At 38.3% G+C, this 21,549-nt stretch overlaps 1 protein-coding gene across 1 annotated transcript in view; it reads right to left on the bottom strand.

The window, feature by feature from the left end:
• Positions 1-3,515: 3,515 nt before the first annotated feature.
• Positions 3,516-21,549, bottom strand: part of IQANK1 (IQ motif and ankyrin repeat containing 1) — a 2,532,034-nt gene continuing 2,514,000 nt past the window's right edge. Inside the window, exon 14 of the mRNA XM_044067472.1 lies at positions 3,516-4,873. Coding sequence (XP_043923407.1) covers positions 4,696-4,873 — 178 coding nt within the window. The 3' untranslated portion in view covers positions 3,516-4,695. The remainder of the gene's footprint in view (positions 4,874-21,549) is intronic.

The raw sequence follows: 21,549 nt of genomic DNA, 5'->3' as shown, positions 1-21,549 counted from the left end.
CTTCATGGAGGCTCCCTCTACTCTTACAAAATTGCCAAGCTATGGAACACACTTCCTCAGCCAATCACAAAATACCCAAACAACCATGAGTTCAAAAAACTCCTAAAAGAGCACCTAGCAAATCACTAGCTTTGCTCCTGCCATAATCTAGGTTAATATCTTCCAAGAATCCCATGACTGTGCCCTCTCTTTTATGCTGCCTCTTGTGTTGTGTTAACACACCCAATAACACTCACTGCCACAACTAATGAAAATGAAACCGTACCATCCCCAACCCACCCAGGTGGGGGTTATGGCCTCCACAACCCCCCTTAACTAAATATAACAACTCTGAGATCACACTACATTTGGGAAAGGTCAAAGTCCACCTTGTTGACCAACAGGTTACTTACAGTGGGAATGGATTTGTCGATCCGGTCGTTCTCTGAAGTGAAGTTTCGATGCTTTTGTCTCAACAATTTGGTCTTCAATATTGTGGGCTTTCAATGTTTTCAGGTAGAGTCAAAAGATACAATAAGAGGGTCAACAGCAGGTTGCGGAATATCCAAGTATAATAAATCGTAATATTTTTGCTGGGAAGTAGAAATTTCATTCTGTATTCATTGAAATATATTTTTCATTTTAGACTCAAAGTGACACTTCTTTCAGAATCATAATCTTCAGATTGTACAGAAAACACTGCAGCACAACATTTACCCTCCAATATTTGTTCTGACTGAAAATCAGAGCCAGAAAGAGAAGGGAATTTTGTTTTCTGCCAGAGGAGGAATGAGACAAATGAAAAGCAGAAACTGATTCCCAAGCAAATCCCAGAATGGCTTCCCTGTACATAGAAACTGATGCAGAAGAGGAGATATTTTTATTCATCTTTCTTTTTTCTGGGAGTCCCTGGACAAAGATTGCCCAAAGCAGGCACACCACTCTGGGATTCACACTGTGCAGTAGACCTTAACTCACTCCTTCCCCCAAGACCAACAAGGAATCTTGCCCACACAGGACATCTTTACAGCTGCTGATAATGTGAATAGCTCTTAGTCCTTAGTGGCTGTAAGCGTAACACTAGAGGGACCAGGGAAAACAATAAGCCATCTAAGGAACCAAGTCCAGCCACAACAGAGTAACCCATCGTGGCTGAGGCATAGAAGAAACCACCCTGACATCCAAAGATTCCCTAATAAGTTTCTTCTTCTTGCTGGTAAAAGAACCATGGAGACTGGTAATTGCTCCATAGGTACTTCTGAGAAAGCACTGAAGATGGGTAGTTGAGCTTGGAGGGGTCAGTAATAGTTACCCACAGAAAAAAGGTAGTTTTGAGGTAAGAAAAATCATTGACAATCCCCACAAAGCACTAAGTCCTGTCCCTAACACACAATACTGTGCAACACTAGAAATCTAATAAAAACATTTTCTTTTTTACACAGTATGTTCACGCAAGCACTTTGTGTAAAACTTCCCTGACAAGTAATGACAGTCCCTAAAAAACTAATTCCTTAGCTAAAAAAACATACAATTTCACAGAAAAAAAGCATTAGTTTTCCATTGAAATTTAAAGCAGTGAAAGTTTTTCTACAGTAGAGAACTTATCTGCCGGCCTTGAAGAATCTCTAGCCGAAAGTCAGTACCACAAAGCCCACAGAAAGCATGCACTTCCACATCAAGAAAGTTCTAAGATTTTTGGCTTTCTAACTACTTTTTTATGTGGAGATGTCCTGGGAGACAGAATGTGAAGAAAGTGGCCTAAAGCTTTGAAAAGCTGGCCAGTTGGTCTTACCTTCAGCAGGATTTAACTCTAATATCTTAGGCTACTGCAGCAGTGATCTAATTTTGAATATCAAATTTTACACTCAGAGATCATGGTAAATGATATTAAGCTCAGTTTGTTATAGATTAATTATAGGGGAATAAGAATTAAAAGAGCTGTAATTGTATGGACTATGCTGGGTATGGAAGTGATGTAACAAAGCAGACTTACACAAAGCAATAACTTCCTTTTCACAATAGATAAATACAATATGTGTATCATAAAGAATGTTTTTCAAATGTGGGTGGTGAAAATATGGAACAAGATTCAGATTAATATGTTACAATCAGTGAACTTGCCAACATTAAATCTAAAGTAGATACTTTTTTTAAAGAGAAAATGTACTTGAGATAAAAAAAACTTGGAAGAGGGTTGTTAATATGACCTCTTAAGATCTTGAGCCTAAAAGAGCATTGAAACATTAATGTATGGAATAGATTCATGAAAGCTCTTACCAGACCTCTCAAATATTCTACTCTATTATTTGGAAGGATGTTTGCAGTCAATGTCTTTTGGCCACCCTTAGTAGTACTTAAGGCCAGTTACAATAGGGTCAGACACTGTTTGTTTTGTAAAGAAACATATTGCTTAAGCTCTTTTAGGAAGAGATGGCTGATATTTGGGCTCTAAGGACTGCTCAGCATGTACAGCCTCAGAGGAAATATCCAAAGAAATGTAAAATTACTTTGGATCTGGAAGCTTTAGTTGCGTTGTACGTCTATTTTTGGTGACAGAACCTCTTTAGTGGCCCATTTGGAATTCTTTCCAGTAAGTTTAAGTTCTCTTGAACTGAAGCAGCCTCTGGGGGACAGTGAGAGGACTAAGTATTCTCAACCCAACCAATCCCTACTATTGATCTTCCTTGGAATGTAAGAATAGGGGTAAGGAAAAGAGAGACTATTTATTTATTTATTTATTTTTTTAAGTTGCAGATGTCTCAAAGGTTGATGGCTTTGTAGCTGATGTAAACTGGCTTGGTATTTTGAATCAAAATGAAGTAATCTTGTACATGTAATTTGTAATCAAAAACAAATGCTATGAGCAAAGAGATGTACAGCTATCATTTCCAAGCTTATATACAATCTGAGCTTGTGTTGGTGCTCTGTACTTTCGAATCTGAGCCACTACTTTAGCCCAGTATTTGCAGATCTATTCCTCCTCGTAGCTGTAAAAATTTAACTTTTTTCACTATCAAATAAGTGGTTAAAACTCATGTGCTATCAGGCTTTGCATCTTAAAATATATTTTTTCTATTATGAAATGGGTAGAAAACTGCATTCTGATTGCCCAAAAACATACTTCAAGGTTTTTTATTCCAGAGTATAGCATCAATTTAAATCCATATATTTAGAAATGTATAACGTTTATTTAAAAAACTGTCCATTTCAAAATCCTTAGTGAAACACTTCAATGGGATAACAGCACCTCTCATGTGGTTGCATCCCTCAGTTCAATATACAAGTTGTTTTGCACCTAATATTGGGAAATATCTCACATACATAGTCTGCATGCATTAATACTTACCTGTGTATACCTGATCAGAAAATAACACAACTTTTACTTTTTTTTTTTTTTTTTTTTTTTTTTTTTTTACTTTGCTTTGGTTTGGTCTGACTGGATTTAGTTAAAAAAAATTCAGCAGAGGTCCAGGGCAAACCTCTTAGAGCATGAAATCTGGACAAAGCCATAAATAATGGGGGAACAAAGGCCCAAAAATAGGACAATTTTTATATTTGAAACTCAAATGTTTGTCATTATTTCCTGATTTTAATCTTTACTGACTTGCCAATGAGTTGCCTAAAAAACACAATTTTATGAAAAATAAACCAAAAATATAAGGCAAAAATGTGGATATTCTGTGAAAAGCTCCAACATATTAAAAATATTTTTAAACAGGCATTCAGTCATTATATGTGAACAGATATTATATAATATTAGCAATTACAAATACATTTGCTAATTAGATTACATTCATATGAAATACAACCAACTATTACAATAAGAAAGATATTTATGCATTAATAGATGTGGAACATGAGCAACTGAAAAGGTGTACTAGTGGGTTTGTCAAATAGATTATAACTTACAGGATTAGTGCTTTGAATTTCAAAGAAATGGAGGTGAGGGCAGAAACTTTTAACTTTGGAGATAATAGGTGAGGTATAAAGCAGGTTCACAGATAATTTTATATAAATGTCTATCATAATGTTTATACTATAAGTATAGAGGGTGTAGTGAATATTGCCACCAAACTATGTATATGGCTGATAGAGTCTAGTAAAACTTTGAAACATGAGTTACAGCTCATTTCATTTTCTTTCCTTGTAATTTCTTGACAAATCATTGAGCTGTGCAGGTCACTTGCAAAAAGAAATGTATAGTTATTTTGTGAACCACAGATTGATGGTGTTATGAGGCAAGACAGTATTGCACAGTCAGATGGCAGACATTTTAGTTTTGAATGCCAACTCAAGTCTATGCCTGGGGGAGTACAAATAAATTTGTAACTGTGGTTCATTGTCACCCTAGTAAAGGAGAGGACAACAGAAACAAACTGCATGAGGAGCAGCAGAAATTATTTAATAGGGTACTAATGTTACTAGCTGGGCAATCTGAAAGGAATAGAGGTAGAAAGATATGGTCTCAATAACAAATAGAGGATGACAAAGCTGCATTATGTATTTCCACTAAACACCCTTTTTACAACTATTGACAGGCATGTTTGTTACACATTAAGATTCTGATAATCAAAGATCCAATATCTAAGGAACTTATGTAGTTCAAATATTCACTAGATAACATTTTTAATTAAAGCTTTTATCACATGTAAAATAACTTTTGTAACAACATGAGAGTTTGTAAATCAAATCATACTGGGCACCAACCCAGGATGTCTACTGCGGTCTGGAACTAGGAATGAAGACTTCAATGGGATAAAATGAGTTCAGCAAACTTTCAGGTGGGTTTTGAAGTTTTGTTAAGACAAACAACTTAAATTTTTCCATTCTTGTTTCCATGAACTGATTACGAGAATATTCTGGACTATCAGTGGGACGAAGTAGAGACAGGTACCTAATAAAATAAATAAAATGAACATTTACTTTGAAATTCTTTACAAAACCAAGAAAACATGCCCTCAGCAAGAACACTAAGGCAAAGTTATTTATTAATTTATTTTATTGACATTTGATTACTGGGAAAGTCTGACTGGATAGAAGACCATTTTCAGTGGAGGCCCAGGGAGAAAAGCTCCAAATTATTACAAAACATTTGAAGAACAATAATTTTACAATCTTCAAAAATAAAACAAAAACATATGCAGTTTAAATAATTGTAACAAATTAGACATAATATAAAAATATTGGTTAAGAATCAATACAAGGTATATGACAATTGTTTAATATTTAGAGAAAGTTTAGATAATTTGTAGAGAAATTAAAGGTAAGTTAGTGTAATATAAATAGGAAATGCAATATGAAGTGAAGAAAAAACAAGCTTAGGTTCATAGGTTCATAGGTAGGTACTAGGCTATCGGCCCAAGGGCCTATGCAAGCCTAGCCAACAAGGTTCCCTGGCTTACGCCACTCAAGAAAGCTATTTTCCTGTGCCACTGACGAGCAGAGACACAGAAGTGATCCCCGGGCTTAAAGTATACTTAGAAAAAATCAGAGAATAGCATTAGATAACAGTAAGGAAGTAAGTGAAGAAGGGAAAGTAAGGAGTTATAAGGAATGAAAAGATACTTGTTCACATTTAAGGATATAGGTTATCCTACTTTTGAGCAAGAATAGCACCAGATTTTAGCTAGGAAGTCTTTCAGAGTGGTTTTGAAAGATGGGAGGGTGGGTACAGACTTGATGGATACAGGTAAGGAGTTCCTTCTATGATTATAGACAATACCCAGCAGATTTGCTAGGTTTATACACAGACAGGAGTTTTTGGTCACTGGATCATAATGACCAACTGGGAACATACTTGTGTTGAATGTTTTTTAGTGCTGGACAGACAGAAGGACGGTGGATAATTTTATAGGTAGTAAGAAGTTGTGTATATGTTATTTAATGTGGTAGTTCTAACCAATTTAGACTTTTCAGTGTTATACAGTGGTGGGTTCTGAAAAAGGTATGTGCTGCAGATTTAGCAACTTTGTTATAACATTGTTCAGGTTTCAGTTTTTGTGAATCCTGGAGATTAGTATGGATGGGAGCACCATTGTTATGTAACACATATATATTTAACTTACTGGCTATATAATGCTACACAGCAACATCCTTTTGTTATTCCTGGTACTATACAAAATACTCAAAAAATGTTTTTCATTTGTCCATTATGGGCCCTTCACAGGTTTCTCTCAAACTTTTCTCTATCAGTCATATCTGGGTGAACCTCCTGACTTCTTATGAGGGCACAATATTATGTCTGCTCAAGTTCAGGGCTGGGGAGATCAGGCTGTATGCAGAGAAAAAAGTCTTTATCTGTGCACTGTTCAGATGAGGTGTCTGAGATAAATACTTCAATGAGTCTTTGATTCATGTCTCAGATGCTACTAATTGTTTTTATTCACAAAGCTTCCATAAATGTCTTTATACCAAGCAATTATGTGGAAAAGAGAGGAACAATGTCTCACCTCAAAAACAGGAAGCAAAGCTTATATAAATTAAACATTTAAACAAATAAAATGATCACATAGAAAAGCCACAAAGACAAAAGACCCAGTCTTCAATGTGTAATACATAAAACTTCCTATAAAGAGGGCCTCTGGGAAATACCAGAAATGATCTTCTAAAGACATATAATTGTTTTAACTTCACGGCTTCTGAATGCCCACTGACTTTTTTACTTTTTAGAAGTCTTCATTGATGGATTTAGGCCAACAATGCCAAGCTTCACTAGCTGTAGATTTGACATGTCTTTACAGGCTCGCCATTCTAGCATAATGGATAGTTTGTCCATTTTTTAAAAAAACATTTAGTGTATAAAAGGGCCAATGTCTATAACATTAGTGGTGACTGCAAAGTTCCCATGTAAGGACAAGAAGCAAGTACAAATGGCATTAAGCACAGCCTACTATGATTTAAACTATTTTCAAGTGAGATAGTTAGCCCTTCTCAGGCACATTTCTGTAAGGATGTGTCTTCATGAAATTGTCTCTCTGTTACCGGGCAAGTGGAATTATGATGTGCCAGCTCTTTTCACTGTCTCATTAAGTAGGACAAAAAAAGAAGTTATGTACTCACCATAACGTTCCATGTGAGTTGTTCATCTCGCCTTCATTCTTACAGATGGGTTCTGAGCTGATCCTCGGCTCCATGTCAGTCCACTACAAAGCTCGAGGTTTACAGACAGTTCGAGGCCAAGTCCATATCCCATGATGCACCTAGAGTTCCCTCAGATCTTGTTTGCTGCGTTTAATAATACCATGTGCCATTCTTATCACTCTTTAGGAGAAAACCCATAGAAAGATTGAGAAACCAGGATAAAACTAGTATCTCGGTCCTCGAAAAACCCTGGAGGGGGTAGGAGGGTGGGAAGTAAGAATGAAGGTGAGATGAACAACTCACATGGAACGTTATGGTGAGTACATAACTTTTTTATGTGAAGTTGTTCTATCTCGCCATTCATTCTTAGAGATTGGTAGCGTCCCAAGCACCATCTTTCTTGGGTGGCTCATGGGAGTATGTTTTTCAGGACAGTAGACCCAAATGAGGCCCTGTCCCTGGAGGCCTTGTCAACTTTGTAATGAGTGATAAAGGTATGAGGTCTTGACCAAGTGGCTGCTGCACAAATGCTGTCTATAGGAAGCCTAGCAGAAAAGGCAGAAGATGTGGACACTGGTCTGGTAGAATGAGCCTTACTTTTGTGTTGTAAGGGCATATTAGTAATTGAATAAGCAAATGTGATACAATTAGATAACCATTTAGACAGTGTTGTTTTTACCACTGGCATACCTCTTCTGGAATCTGAAAAGGAAACAAAAAGCTGTTCTGATTTTCTGAACTCTCTTGTTCTATCCAAGTAAAATCTAAGCTGCTTATGAACATCAAGCTTGTGCAGCATATACTCTAAGTCGTTGATGTGTTTGGGAAAGAACACTGGCAAATCTATGATCTGATTAAGGTTAGTTTCAGTACAAACTCTGGGTAAAAATAAAGAATTTGTTTGCAAAGACATTCTGTCAGCATGGAAAATCAAATAAGGAGGCTTTATGGACAAGGCCTGAAGCTCTGACACTCTACAGGCAGAAGTGATGGCTACTAAAAAGACAGTCTTCCATGACAAACATTTCAAATCTCATGAGGAAGCTGGTTTGAAAGGTGGGAGAATAATGCATGAAAGCATAACATTTAGATTCCATGGAGTATAAGGGGATTTCACAAGTGGTCTGAGATGAAAAGTCCCTTTGAGAAAGGCTTTGGATAATTTGTGTGACATTATGTTTAACCCTTCAAAGCCAAGGTGAAAACTAGATACAGCAGCAAGTTGAACCCGAACTATTGCTGCTACAGCTCCTTTATTGAAAAGCGTAGTCAAGAACTCTAATATGGAGGCAATAGGGGCTTGGTAGGGATCAATGTTATTTTGAGAGGCCCATATAGAAAATCTTCTCCATTTGCTAAGGTATAGCTTCCTAGTACAGGACTTATGAGAAGATATCAGTATCTGCTGCATTTCATTTGAGAGGTTATGAAACCTGGCTATGTTGGGAATTGGAGCAGCCAAGCTGTCAATTTCAGGGTCTGAAGAGAGGGATGAAGAGCCCCTGATGAATGCGTCAGAAGATCTGGAACTGGGTCTAGAATCCAAGGGTCTTCCAATTGATGAAGTCGAAGGAAAGGGAACCAAATCTGACAAGGCCAATGAGGGGCTATTAGAATGATGGTCCTTCCCAGGGCTTTTGCTTTCTGCAATACTTTGGGTATCAAAGAAATTGGTGAGAATAAATAGAGGAGACCCGGAGGCCAATTGTGTACGAGTGTGTCCCTTGGGGCTTCTTCTGGAGGGGGAATCAGGGCAAAGTAGCGTCTGCGTTTTGTGTTCATGTGGTTGGCAAAAAGGTCACAGCAAGGCTGGCCCCACCTGCAGAAAATTCTCTCTGCTATCTCTTTCTTGAGGCACCACTCGTGAGGCAACAAAATTGCCATGCTCAGTTTGTCTCCTATCACGTTGGATTTCCCTGGGATGTGCGCTGCTGACAGAAAGTGCTGGGTGGATGTAACCCACTGCCATACTCTTAGGCCCTCATGACAAAGGGGGTAGGACCTGGTTCCTCCTTGTTTGTTCAAGTACCAGGCCACTGACATGTTGTCTGTCTGAATCGCAATTGTTCCCAGAGGAAGAGAGGCCTGGAAGTACTGCAACGCTAAAAGTAGGGCTCTCCTCTCCAGGACATTGATATACAGATGTGTCTCCTGTTCAGTCCATGTGCCTTGGGCTGTTCTTCCCTGAAAATGCCCCCCCACCCTATCAGGGAAGCATCCGTGGTCACTGTGGCTGCTGGTGGGGGTAGGACAAAAGGACAACCTATCGTTACATGAAGAGAGGTCAACCACCACTGAAGATCCTTTTTGCATGTGTTTGTGATCATTATGAGATGATACTTTGGGAGCTCATGGTAAGACCATTGATTGAATAACAACCATTGCAGAATACGCATGTGCATGCAACCCAACAGTTTCGCTAATATTGCAGCTGCCATCATGACTAACAATTTTAGCACTTCTGATGCTGGAGCCTTGTCTTTGGATATATTGTGAACCTGCTGAGAGAGTAGTAAAACTCTTTCTTCTGGAAGTCTCAAAGTGGTGGTGGTGGTGTCCAATTCTGCTTTGATAAAAACGATATGTTGCGATGGAGACAAGGCAGATTTTTCCGTATTTATTGTAATGCCCAGATGACTGCAGAGAGAATGAGTGGTGTCCCTGGCTTGCATTAACTGATGCCTGGTGGTGACGGTGAGGAGCCAATCGTCTAAGTACGGAAACACCTGGAATCCTAAACACCTCAGGTGACCCATGACCACTGCCATACATTTGGTAAACACTCTGGGGGCTGTAGTGAGACCAAAGGGCAGGGCTCAAAACTGGTAATGATTGGCTCTACGCCAGGAGCGCAGATGATCCCTGGATGGTCTGGCCATTTTTATATGGTAGTACGCATCCCGGAGATCTATCGAGTACATCCCATTGTCTTTCCCTAAGAAGGGAAGTAGCGACTGAAGCGTGACCATCAGGAACTTCTCTTTCTTGACAGATCTGTTTAGTCTGCTGAGGTCTAAAATAGGTCTCCAGTCCCCTGTCTTTTTTGGAACTAAAAAGAATCTTGAGTAAGTTCTGGATCCTTTCTGGTCTGTTGGGACTGGCTGGATGACTCTTTTTCTTAGCAACATTTGGACCTCTACTATTGCTTGTTCCCTGTAACTGGGTGGAACGTCCAGGATTTTTGTTGTCAATGGAGAGGGAGTGGTGAAAGGAATGAAATATACTCTGGAAACTATACTTTGTACCCAGTTGTTGTTTATTTTGAGCCAGGCGTTTGGATACAAAAATAAGCGACCCCCGACTGCCTCCAGAGCAGGACAGTCAGACCTCCTTTCAGGAGTGCTGGTAGGGCTTCCCAAAGAACTGTTCTCTGTTGCCTTGGCTTTTCGAACCCCCTCTGCCATGAGGGCAGCGTCTTCCATTATTGCCCCCTCTTCTATCCCTGGAGAGGGGTTCACCATGTGTGTCCAGAAAGGCTCCTTGGGCTTTTTGGAACCACATCTTTCCTCCCCTTTGACCCTTGGGGTAGGGTCTGGTAGGGATGGAAAAACAGACTCCAACGGCAGACAGAGTCTTTCCTTCCTGCTCACACCTGATCAAAGTTTCCTTAACTTTGGGCCCAAAAAGGGACAAGCCATCAAAAGGGGTGTTGACAAAGGATGACTTAAAGGGCTCCGTGAAGGAACACAAGCACATCCAGGAACATCTCCTAAGAGGAATTCCTGTACCCGCTCATTCCATCAGCTGCATATGAAATGAGATGCATGGACGAGTTTACTATGAAATTGAGGGTAGCAAGCTGGGAGGTGACTTTGTCTGAAGCTCCTGCAGCTACTTACCCTGAAGAGTATCTCTAAGCTCTTTTAGGAGATCTCTTTGCAGTCTCGTAAAATGAGTAAGATAGTTCAGTGAAAGTAAAGCAAAAGTCATTGAACTGTACGTGCGCTTCCCATATCTATCCATGATCCTAGAATCTCTATTAGGAGGATGGATAGAGGAAGAAGTTTCTGACATCTCCTTTTTGGTGGCTGCTGCCACCACCATGGCATCAACTGGCACTCCCTTGGTAAGAAAACACTTTTCCTGGGGAGCACAAATAAATTTATGAGGCCTCCTAGGGGCAGGCTCCATGGTGTCCAGATACTCCCACGCCCTTCGTGAGATCAGCTCCATGAGCTCATCAAAGGGCGGAGACACCCAAGAGGTGGAGGGCTGAGACCCAAAAGCCTTCAGGAGAACTGACTCACCTTCAGCAGGGTTGGTGGACAGCCAGTCACCCCTCTGCCTAAGGATTTCTAATATCTCAGCAAATGAGATATCATCAGAGGGGAACCGTGGGGACCCTCTGTTTCATCCAAGTGGGTATCAAATGTGAGAGACTCCTGTGGGGAGTCTAAGTGCTTTCTCTTACAGATTCTCTTCCTGGGAACCTCATCAGTGGGAACTTCTGGTGAGGTCTCAGAAGAGCAGGGGCCACCCAATGGGGCTTTCTTAGGCTCTGGGTCTCTACGCTTAGAAAGGATATGTGAAGGAGAAGTGGACGCAGGTGCTTTTGGGGAGGAGGTAGCTGGACCTGAAGTTGTAGATGTCTTAGGAGATATAACACTCCTCATGGCTTTGAAGGCACCCCTGCTCCGATGAGAAGGGGCTGCTGGATCCAAAGAAACCACTGATCCCATCGGCACTGGCACAGTGGACTCCAAACCAGAAGTAGGAGCCAAACTCATCTGAGCTGAGTCCCCGAGAGGCAAAGTCGGAACCGACATGTCTGTCCAACTATCCTTCCTGGACCTGACCTGACAGGAGAGTGTTGGCTCCCAGACTCCTCGATCGGCACCGAGGAAGTCCGAGTAAATGGAACTGAAGGCACTAGAACAGGCATCAGCTCCGAAGGCTCAACAATCATCAGTTCCAACTCCTCTGGCTCCTAAGGACCGGTATGGCTCGGAGGAGGAAAAGAAGTCAATGGCATTACAGTTTTAGGCTCCGAAACCACCTGGGTCAGAGTCGACAAAAATTTAGTGGACGCCAGTGCCTGCAGGAACCTCTGCACCACATGATCCACATCCAAATCGGACAGGCTGATCGAGGACCGAGATGAATGGATGGATGGAGGTACTGACTGTAGAATAGGTGATTTTTAGAACTTCGGACTGGGGACAGGCTCCGAAAAGACAAGATGCTCAGCTCCGATGGGTATGGAGCCGACGTTGACTCTTTTTTAGATTTTTTTTAACTTCCAAAAAAGAGGAAGAAGTCTTGGAAGACTTTGAAGATTTACTAGAAGTACCCTGGTCACTCAAGGCTTCCTGAAATGACAGTTTAAAAAGTCCTCTATCTATAAGTTTTCTTTTTCATTCCTGGAGAACTCTGGAAAGAAAAAGAATGACAAATGGAGCAGCTTTCCTGTAAGTGCAAGGCTCTGAGGGAATACACACAATTAATGTGACTATCTGTCACAGATATCTTCTGCCCACATTTTGGACACTTTTTAAATCCTGACTTAGGATGCTTATCCTGGTCAGCCATAATCAGGTATACAGTTTACAACAATAAACTACTATACTTTAAGGAGACTAGCCACACCCAAAAAACTAGCAAAGTTAAACTGGTAAGCTAAATTATCTAAATAAGCCCTAAATAACAAATGGGCTGAATAACAATGCACTAACTATTCAGAAAATACACACACACACACACACACACACACACACACACACACACACACACACACACACACACACACACACACTAATTATTTAACTAGAAGTTATACAAAGATTTAAAGGCACACCAAAGGGAAGGGTAATATTAAAGGCCTATAGAAAAAAATGAGGCCAAAAAGAGAAGAAATATCTCTACTAACGACTATAAGGCTAACACTATTAAACACTATCAAATACTAACTCTAAATATTTTTTTAGAAATATTTTTAGAAATATTAGAAATATCAGAAAGAATTATACTGGCCCAAGCTGTGCAAGGAACCTCTGATCTATTGCAGTGGCAAACTATATCTGAGGTAACTCTAGGTGCATCATGGGATAGGGACTTGGCCTCGAGCTGTCTGTAAACCTCGAGCTTTGTCGTAGGCCAACTCTCGGCTCCGAATCCATCTGTAAGAATGAACGGTGAGATAGAACAACTTCACATCGATCCTTTCATGAATGGCTTAACAGTTTGAATTGCATGCTTTCACAATCCTTGGTATATATTTAGTCCGACTCTTAAAAGTAGAAGAATATATATAAAGGGTCAGATTCAGTAAAGCCTACCCTAAGTGTACAAGATATAAAAACATCTCTACCACATTTGTTTGTGCTTTCTAGTCACTCAGAAAGATTACTCTAAGTGTACATGCAGTCTGCACTCTGTGGTAACCTTTATGAATCCCTGTTATATATTTAAAGCTGCGAGAAAATCAGTAGGAAAACTAAAATTAGGAGGAAGGTGTGAGTTATGCCTCTACTGTCTGTTCACTAAGAATGGTGTACACTTAGTGTAGGTGTTATCGAATTGCTAATAACTTATTCCTCAAAAACGTAATTTGTCAAAGAAACTGTACATATTTAAATAATGGGTAGTTGTTACTCAGCCATGACTTTGTATTCTTTTGTTGTACTGAGTAAGATACTAACAAAATGCAGAAGATACACTTGTCTTTATTAATCTTATGAAATGTTGTTTCTCAAAGACCAAGTATCAAAATGTAATTTCATATGTCAAATATTAAATCTTTTTTCTTACCTGTACAAAATACACTTATCAAATGTAAAATCATGTTAAATATTCTTGTCATTCATACATGTATCAATGTAATACACATTAGTCATAATGTAATATGCATGTTCTGTGTGTGCATAATTCTTTTTACCATTTAGTTTGCTTAATTATACCAATAATTTAGTATTTATAGTCAGGGTAAATTGCATAAATACAGGAAAAAAACAAGTGTTAAACTCCTGAAATAAACTGTAAAACTGTATTTCTAAATGCTGAAATAAAAATACTAGCAGAGTATCTTCTTTTTGATAAACTTAAATTCAGTTGTGCTTCAAAAATGAGTATGTCAGAATGTCCCTTATTAACATTTCCTCATACCAACATACAACATATTTCCTTTTATTCTTGAATAAAGCTATTTGTTATCAGATGTACACACACACACTCTTTTTCCAGTAGTCCCATGACCATGTCTCTCAACTTCTGAGAAATAAATATAATAATTCTGTAAAATATCTTGATGCACCAGATTTCATAGCAATGTATGTACTTAAACAAAACTAATCTCATTAAGAAAATCAGTAAACCTAGAAACAGCTAGGCCTAATCTATGCCTAAATCACAGCAGATGATCACTGCATATCAGTTCTCTTAACATTACACTCATTACCATTGTTACACATTTGTAGTCATACAATATGTCCCAAATTCCATGTTCGTGTATTTCATCTGTTTTCCTTTATGTAGTGACAACCTTTTTCTTATATTCTCCCTCAACAGGGTTTGAAAATTAGTACAGTGCATTACCAAGCACATGTAGAAAACTGAATGCAAATTTGCCATACAAAATGCAATCTTTTGTAGCTGTTTACAATTTTAGAGAAATAACGTTTTTGTAAGAATCCACATGCATATAAGAAAGTCATGTTGTGTTCATAGTATACTATTTACCAGTAACAATAGCTTTAACCCACTTGAAGATGTGTTTATGAATTACCATTGTGTATGGATTATCACCTTTGCAAGAATGAAGGTTTCCATACAGTTGTTTCTGATTTTTCTTATGCTGATAAGTTTCTTGTGAACTGTAAAACATGATAAACATTTGTTGATAATTTTCTGACACATTAACTCTTAAAAGAAGATGTTAGCATTTGGATATACTATGTACTACAAAATACCTAATTCCTTATGTGTCAGATTAGCAACTGCTGCTAGTCAGAAATTAAATCTCGAGTCTTTTGATGAGCATAGTAAAACTTAACTATTACTTGGCCATTACTGAGAACATAAAATGCATGCTTCGTAATAAGCATTACTTCATCGTGTACTGCATACTAGCTCCATGAAAAAGGATTATAATAATGCACTGTGCAATCCTCATGCATGTTGTGCACTGAAGTCTGATCATTTCACAGTTACTATGTAATCCCATTCCCCTGCTATTCCAATACAGTTCAATCAAACCCAAAAGCAGTGATCACAATTGTGACACACAACTTTATATCGTGTATATATATTTTTTTCCTTTATTTTTTTAATTCTTCTAACTGTATGCAGTGGTCCTGCATTTACCTTCCTTTACTGACCATGCAATTTGTACTGCTTTAATAACAGCAAACACCTCAGGTATTCAAGGGAAGTCCTTAAATTTTCAATCCCTGGTGATATTTTGTTGGCCACTAACAAATATTAACATTGTAGAAGCTTCCTACCTCTTGATGCCTTTAACTCAATAAATGCATCTCTAATACCTTGCTAGTCAAGTCTTATATAGCATTTTAAAACTCCAACAGCCTTAAACACTCAATAAAATATGATCCCAATCCCCACTCTTTTTCCTCACACCTCAAATGTTTTCTGGGAACAACAGGTAACATATTCATTCTACCTGGGGTATAAAATAATACGTGCAGACATTTCCACTCACATATTCTGAATCTTCTGGACATACCTGGGGCTTTCAAAAAACATGATTCACTTTTCCCTTGTTATCTGCACACCTGTTCTTTCTTCCCATTTTCTCTTCAAAGCTTCTGGCTGCCCATGGCAGCTGTCATGTAGGCACTTACATCCCATATTTATTATTAATTGCATGTCTTCATGTCTACTAGTGGATACATTGGTTCTGTTATAAATTTGAGTAACTCCAGTATCTCTTCCACTTGTCTAATCTCTCCCTGTGCTCTGCAATCAGTTCCAGATATGGCTGGCATTCTCTACCTGACAGATTAAAATGATGTTAAGTCTGATTACACTCTATTTTCTGCCTTATGTAGTTGCTCCTAACTTATTCCCATTGTACCCAGCCACTTCTCAGCTTTCCTTCTGGATGCTACTCATACCCACTCCTGTTGGTATTATTTCTTTTCTCCAATTTCTTATTTGTCTAGTCCTGAGATATGTCTCTGACATTCTGCAGACATAATGTTCACTGTGGTTGCTACCATCATTACTGGAAACTGTCATAAAATACATCCATTCTTTTTCTGAAGTCCTCCCTTCCAATTTGACATTATTTTCTGTGTAAGCATATATCCTCTCATTTGTATAACATATAATCTTAGTTATGTGCCCTCAAAATAGCCCTTCAGGTCTGGCAGGGCCAAGCCTCCTTGTTCCTAGAGCAACTTCAATTTATCCCATTTTACCATCCCCATATAAATAGTTTAAGCTCCTTATCTAATGAAGACAAAATGTCTTCCTCTGGAGTGTAGAAACAGGCTTGCTCAGTGTAAAGCACAAGAGGTACCAGGGACATTTTCATTACTTGATTGTCCAAGTCCATATTAAACATTCTGCACACCCTAATTATCTGAAGTATCTTTAACTTCATTCTCTCCCAGATATCTTTAGTTGCCAGTGCTGAATCTTTCCCTATCCATACCCTCCAGGCACCTCATTTTGTCACATCTTCACAAGTATGGGCAATGCTGTACCACATCATGAGTGGCCACATAACTTAGTGCTATAGCTTTAGTATTATCTTCATTTACAACTTGCAAAATTATGAAAATGTCTTAAGGTTTTGAACAGCCTTAGTACTCCCAGCTCAGGCTCACATAAATAAACTATTATATCATCTGCAAATAAGGCTAATTTATGTTGGGTGCCATATCAGTCATACCCCTTAATCTGAGAAATCCTTATTTTCACTGCCAAATATTTTATGTATAGGGCAAACAATAAAAGGGTAAATGACCCACCCCACCTTGTACCTCTAGCCAGCTTAAGGCTGTCTGAGATCATGCTACCATCTTTATCTAGGCTTGAGATCCCTGTATATTTTGTCTATTAGTTGAATAATCTTAATAGCAGAAAATGAGTCTTCATTACACAGCACCATATAGGCTCTGCCTACTCTATCAAATGTTTTCTCAGCATCCAAACTGACCAAGGGTAGGGTTTGTTTATGTTGCTCCACTTCCTTTTGAGTACTCAAGGTCTTACTGATGTTATTGAAGGTTTGCCAACCGTTAAAAAAACACAGCACAACTACAACTCCCTTGGCAAGACCTTATAGTTATGGCTGAGGATGGAGATATGCCTGTATACTGCTGGATCAGTATAATCCTTCCCTTCCTTTGGCAAAACCCAAATGCATTCCTCCATGAATCTGGGATCAGTCACCCTTCCAATATTTTGTTAAAAAGTACTGCCCATATTTTCAGTATTTTTATATCCCCTGACTTCGACTTGGATACATTCTAATCCTCAGAATTTTCCCATTGATTTCCTTGCAAACCCTAGTTTTATTTAACCCTCACCTATCTGCTTATGGCACTGTCTGGCTTCTCCATCCCAGCTCTCTCATGATGCTAACCTACGTGATCCCTTTCTGACTGACCCATTTCTTCACCTTTATATAACTTTGTATTTTGTCATGTTGATATAGCCTTCTATAGAAGTGTTTAAATATATCTAGTATTTCACAAAAATGTAGGTAAAAGCAGAACAAAATGGAGTCACTAGCCAATATATATTCACAAAGGAAAAAAAAAATATCTCCAAAACACCAAATGCATTTTATGATAAGAATAAGCCTCATAAAATGCCAAAACTTTCATGACCAGGTCTTTATCAATGAATAATACAGCGGATAAAAAAAATCACTTAAATACCACCCAAAACACTAATTATGTAAATAATCATTCATTAGTTGCTCTAAAAACTTCTTAAGGTAAAATGCAGCCCTATAAATGTAACACATAAGGTATTCAACAACTGATAAAAATACCTATATTCTCAATCCAAACAATAGTAATAATGCATAACAAAATCTTACATCTTGGAAAAAAATATTACAGACACAAATTTGTAATATATTATATTATAATGTTTTACTTTTCTGTTTCAATACAGGTTTAATAGCAGTTATAGCATTTAGTCTTGGATTCATATCAGCTCTAAAAAAACAATGAATTATAATGAGATTTTTATGCTTTATTATTATTTAGGTTATTCTTACAATAAAGTGTGTTTATATCTAATATTTCTTTAGGTTGCATGGTCAACTTACTTATACTTGAGCACATCAACTTAACTGTCATCCTGCATGCATTTTGTTGCTTTACTTTTCTAGCTAAAAGCTTCAGGCACCAAGAATGCTGTTAAAACGTTTTGTCTGATGACTTCCATGATGGCTGCACACTGATCAACAACATAACTTCAGCTCTCCCATTTTGAAAACAGAAACTGAGAAAAAGGAGTGCCACTGAAAAAATGGTAACATTCAGTTAATGGCTAGTACCAGCAAAGAAGGAATTTGGAAAACCTGAAAGAAAATCAACCAGAAATAGTGAAGAGAAAACACTGTCTGTGAAGGATTCCACAGCTATTCAGCAAAAAAGCAGTTCAAGCTTCAGCTTTGGTTCAAGAGATGCTTCCAGTAATTTAGAGGAAAAATAAATAAATGAAATGTACTCATGAATGTTAAAAATAAATGAAACACTGAAGGAATATATAAATTCAAACACCAGAAGGCCGGAAAATGGAAGAAGCTTTGGCTAATGATTCAGATGAACTGATGAAACTGCAAAAATCAGAGGATGGCATGAAGAAAAAGCTGGCTGGATATGAGGTTGCTCAAGAAGAACTGTTTAAAAAACAGAGTTGAAGGCAGAGTGCACAGAGAAAACCTGAGATTTTCTGCTGTACCAGAGAAACTGGAAGCAACAGACTATATTAATTTTATAAAAGCACAGCTAAGGAACTTGACTGGTGTTCCACAGCAGAATTTGTTAACTGAAAAGAAACACCAAGTGTATGCTCCAAACCTGACCATGAGAAAGCAACCAAGACCTACATTAGTATAGATGCAATCATACCAGCAGAAAGAGTTGATTCTGACAAAGTTGTGGCAGAGGGACAAAGTATTAAAAACTTGAGACAGCAGAGTTTTTGTAGACAATGATTATTCATTGGTCGCCAGGCCGAAGAGACGCAAATTTATCCCAGCAGTCAGGCAAATTCGAGAAACAGGTGTGAGATTCAAGCTGCTGTATCTGGCTGTTTTCAAAGTGTTTCCTCCTGGAGAATCAGTCATTTTTGACACAGAACAAGCTAAAAAGGAAATAGAAAAAAGTTTATCCAACAAAAAGTGTCAGCAAGCAGAAGAGGACTTAATTCTTCTTATGGTAAGGTTCATACAGAGATTTTGCCAGTGTAACCTTTTCCAGTGTTCCAAAGAAAAATGCTTGAGAGACAGAAAAAAACACAGGAGTTGACTAGAACAATCAGCTGTACCCTGGACTTGAACCAGAGTCCAGTACTGGGGGATGAAGATGAACAAAAAGAGGATCAGCAACTCTGAACTTAGTGAATCAATGCAAGAATATAAATCATCTAATCACATTTGTGAAATATGGCTTTGCAAGAAAAAAGTGGCTGAAAAACACTTTACTTTTGTTGACTTTGTTAAACTTGTGGGTGGACTGTACATTTAACCCACTATATTAGTAATGTTTAGAAAGACACTAAAAGGGGAAACTAACTGTAAGTAAAACAAATTTTGTTCTTATTGGTGTTTGTATGAAGCATTCCATTACATAAACTGCATATTATATACAGTAAAACAGTTTTGTGCATTGTGCAGTCAGGGATATTTTTAATCTGGGAGTCTTTTCAGTGACTGCTGTATGTGTTAAAGATATTAAAGTAAACAAGTACTTTTTAGTGGTAAGAAAAAAGAAGTTATGTACTCACCATAACATTTCATCTATGTTGTCCATTTTCATTTTTCCTCAACAGCTGGATTCAGATCTGATCCTCAGATCCAACTCGGCCGTTATTATAGCTCATGGTGACCATAAAGCTCCGGAGCTGCTCCCTTACCCAAAATGCACCAACCCCAAACATACCTCAGATCTTATTTGCTAAATTAGAATAAGTAAGAAATATTACTATTAATTTCTAGTTGCAGAAAGCCATTATCTAGAGCTCAACGGAAGGACCAGAGGAGTCCTTAAAAACTCTCGTTCTTCCAGAAATCATTATTGAATGGTCTGGGGGTGGTGGGAGGGAAGTTGTGGAAGAATGAAAATGGACAATACAGATGGAATGTTATGGTGAGTACATAACTTCTTTATCTGATGTTGTCAATTTCCATTCATTCCTCTACAATTGGAACGCAGTCTCAGGTGGACTCTAAGGAAGGATATTTCTGAGCACGGTTGAGCCAAATGCTGCTCTACCTCTTGAGATCAGATTTAGTTTATAATGAGTAATAAAGGTATTAGGATTAGCCCAAATAGCAGCTGCACATATGTCATCCCTGGAATGCATGGATAAAAACACTGACAGAGCTGTCATGGATCTAGCCAAGTGGGCTTTTAAAGGTTTTGGTAATGAAATACCCAATATATTGTAGACAAAAGATATAAAGTCGGGAAGCCATCTTGCCAAAGTTACTTTTGTAATTGATTTACCTAATTTGTCATCTGCAAAGGAGATAAATAGTTGATCAGATTTTCTAAATTCTTTTGTCCTATGTAAGTAGAAGTGTAACTGTCTATGAACATCTAACAAGTGTAACATATATTCTCCTTTGTTTTCAAATTTTGGAAAGAAGACAGGCAGATTAATAGACTGATTAATGTTGGATTCTGACACCATCCTTGGAAGGAAAGAATAATTGGTTTGTAATGTTACTCTATCCCTATGAAAAATCAGTTAGGGAAGTTTAGAGGACAATGCTTAAAGTTCAGATATTCTACTAGCAGAGGTAATCGCCACTAGAAAGATAGTTATCCAAGTCAGAAATTTAAGAGTGCATTTTGCTGCTGGTTCAAAGGGAGAATTATTTAAGGCCTGTAGTATTAAATTCAAGTCCCATGGTGGAGTAGGGTTTTTATAAGATGGTCTCAACAGAAGAGTGCCTCTCAAAAAGGCTGTACAAATCTTAGATGAAGATAAGGAATAATTCTCAAACAAAATATGAAAGTTAGAGAGTGCTGCCAACTGAACTCTAATAGGTTCATAGGTAGGTACTAGGCTATCTGCCCGAAGGCATTTATAAGCCTAGCCAGAATGTGTTGGCTTTTGCCGCCCCCTTAGATTAGTTCCCTGTGCCTCTGTCCAGCCACAGAAGTGATCCCCGGGGTAAACTTTCTGTTTCGCATCCACTCGTCAAGGTTTCTTTTGAAGAGTGTTAGCAAGGAGCTCTGCCTAATGTAGATTGGAATCTTGTTCCAAAGCATGGAAAGTAGATGGGATAGGAATCTACCCCTCCAGTACGTCCTATTTATTGTTGTGGTGAGGTTTAGATCC

The sequence above is a fragment of the Protopterus annectens genome, chromosome 3.part1, assembly GCF_019279795.1.
Source record: "Protopterus annectens isolate FY-2018-M chromosome 3.part1, PAN1.0, whole genome shotgun sequence".
Classification (NCBI taxonomy): domain Eukaryota; kingdom Metazoa; phylum Chordata; order Ceratodontiformes; family Protopteridae; genus Protopterus; species Protopterus annectens.
The sequence above is the reverse complement of the archived record's forward strand: the minus strand, read 5'-3'. Positions and strand labels throughout refer to the sequence as shown.